This window comes from Lactuca sativa, chromosome 5 (genome assembly GCF_002870075.4).
Source record: "Lactuca sativa cultivar Salinas chromosome 5, Lsat_Salinas_v11, whole genome shotgun sequence".
Lineage (NCBI taxonomy): Eukaryota > Viridiplantae > Streptophyta > Magnoliopsida > Asterales > Asteraceae > Lactuca > Lactuca sativa.
The window spans coordinates 318,786,983-318,788,869 of record NC_056627.2 but is presented as its reverse complement, the minus strand read 5'-3'; the positions used below and the strand labels follow the sequence as shown (position 1 = coordinate 318,788,869).

Sequence of the window (1,887 nt, the reverse complement as noted above, 5' to 3'; positions counted from 1 at the left end):
ATTTTACCCTAAGTAGAGTCGGGTAAAGTAAAACGTTTGGTTTTTTATTTGAAAGAAATCTCAGCCACGGATCATTAAAATTCATTTTATTTATTTATTTATTTATTTTCAAAAGTAGTTGCATTTAATGAAATGTCAGTCCCTAAACCATTACGTTTGAAGAACGTGTGGGGAGGGGTTAATTTGTTGTATAAAGGGGGGATATGTGACAGATTTGACGTTTTGGAGATAATAGAAAGCGATAGTTTAGAGGAAAAGGATTTCTTAAAAAGAAATATTTATGGAAAACTGTTCTTTTTGTCATCATACCTAAAATAGGTGTGACACAAGGTTTATTTGGAAAGCATAGAATGTTTTATTTGTTTTTTTATGGGGAATGTTTTCGTATTTAATGAAGGGTCATTAAATAGCACACAGAGTTTCAAGAATTTATGAAGTGGTTGAGAAACTGATCAATGTTATTGCGGATTGAGACTTCAATGTGGATGAATCTTTTATCATTGCGAATGGATTGTTAGATGACTGAGTAGAGAAGCTGAAGAGAACACTCGAACAAGAAATTAGTAACAACAAACAATAAGGACCATTGAAAGATAGATATGATATATAGTTGCCGTACAAGTGGGATACTGCGGTACATAGAATATACTGCGGTACACAGGTTATACCAAAACTATCTATCATAAATAAGTTCAATTGGGACCGCAACAGAGACCAAGGATGGTCTGTGGTACCTATCAATTCAAAAAGAATTGTGGGTCCGGATTCATCATTATTAACATTTGTAAGAAACTGTTGAGTTTTGTAGAGTCAAGTGCCTTTGTGAATACATCATCAATCTCTTCATGAGTATGAACAAAAATTAGTTCAATGTTACCTTTCAGGATGTGGTCTTTGATGAAGTGATACCATAGTTCAATATGCTTTGTCTTAGAGTGATGAATAGGATTGTGAGAAATCGCTATAGCACTTTCAGAGCCACAATAAATTGGTATCCGCAACATTCTTTAACCGTAGTCCATAAGTTGTGTTTTCATCCACAAGACTTGTGAACAACAGCTGGTTGCGACCACATATTCAGCTTCTGCGGTAGACAATGATACACAACTTTGTTTTCTTGATGACTAGTTGACGAGTCTTCCACCCAGAAATTGACATCCACCTGAAGTGCTTTTTTGATCTAGTCCGCATCCAACATGATCCGCATTAGTGAATGCTTGTAGGTTGAAGTCATTTCCTGCGGGATACCATAGACCAAGGGTCTTACTACCCTTTAAGTATTGTAGAATCTGCTTTGTTGCGGTTATGTGTGACATTTTTGGATCAACCTGGTATCTTGCGCATCCACCTATTGCAAATACAATGTATGGTCGACTTGCGGTGAGATACATCAATGAGCCAATTATTCCTCTATAAGTCTTGTGATCCACTGATTCACCAGAAGGATCAGCAGATATCTTATATCCGAAGGCCATGGGGGCCTTGGCCGAAGAGCAGTTGTCCATTGAGTATTTCTTTAGTAGTTCCATGGTGTATTTCTCCTGATGGATGAATATCCCTTAAGGGATTTGCTTTACTTGAAGTCCTAAAAAGAAGTTAATCTCTCTATTCATGCTTATTTTGAAATTGTTAGTCATGAGCTTAGAAAATTCATCCACCATCCCCTGATCAGTTGATCCGAAGATGATATAATCCACATATATTTGTACAAGCATAAGGTGATTACCATTAGCTTTTCTAAATAAAGTGGGATCAATCACTCCTCTTTTGTATCCGGACAAAACAAGAAATTCAGAGAGTGTCTCGTACCATGCTCTTGGAGCTTGCTTTAGACCGTAGACAACTTTTTCAAGCTTGTAGCAATAATCTAGAAATTAAAGACTTTCG

The 1,887-nt window shown here is 36.5% G+C and overlaps 1 protein-coding gene across 1 annotated transcript; it reads right to left on the bottom strand.

Moving 5' to 3' along the window:
* Positions 1–1,124: 1,124 nt before the first annotated feature.
* Positions 1,125–1,529, bottom strand: LOC128126094 (uncharacterized mitochondrial protein AtMg00810-like). The gene has a single exon (XM_052763829.1). It carries the CDS (start codon positions 1,527–1,529, stop codon positions 1,125–1,127), a length of 405 nt encoding a protein of 134 aa, XP_052619789.1.
* Between the last annotated feature and the right edge of the window lie 358 nt (positions 1,530–1,887).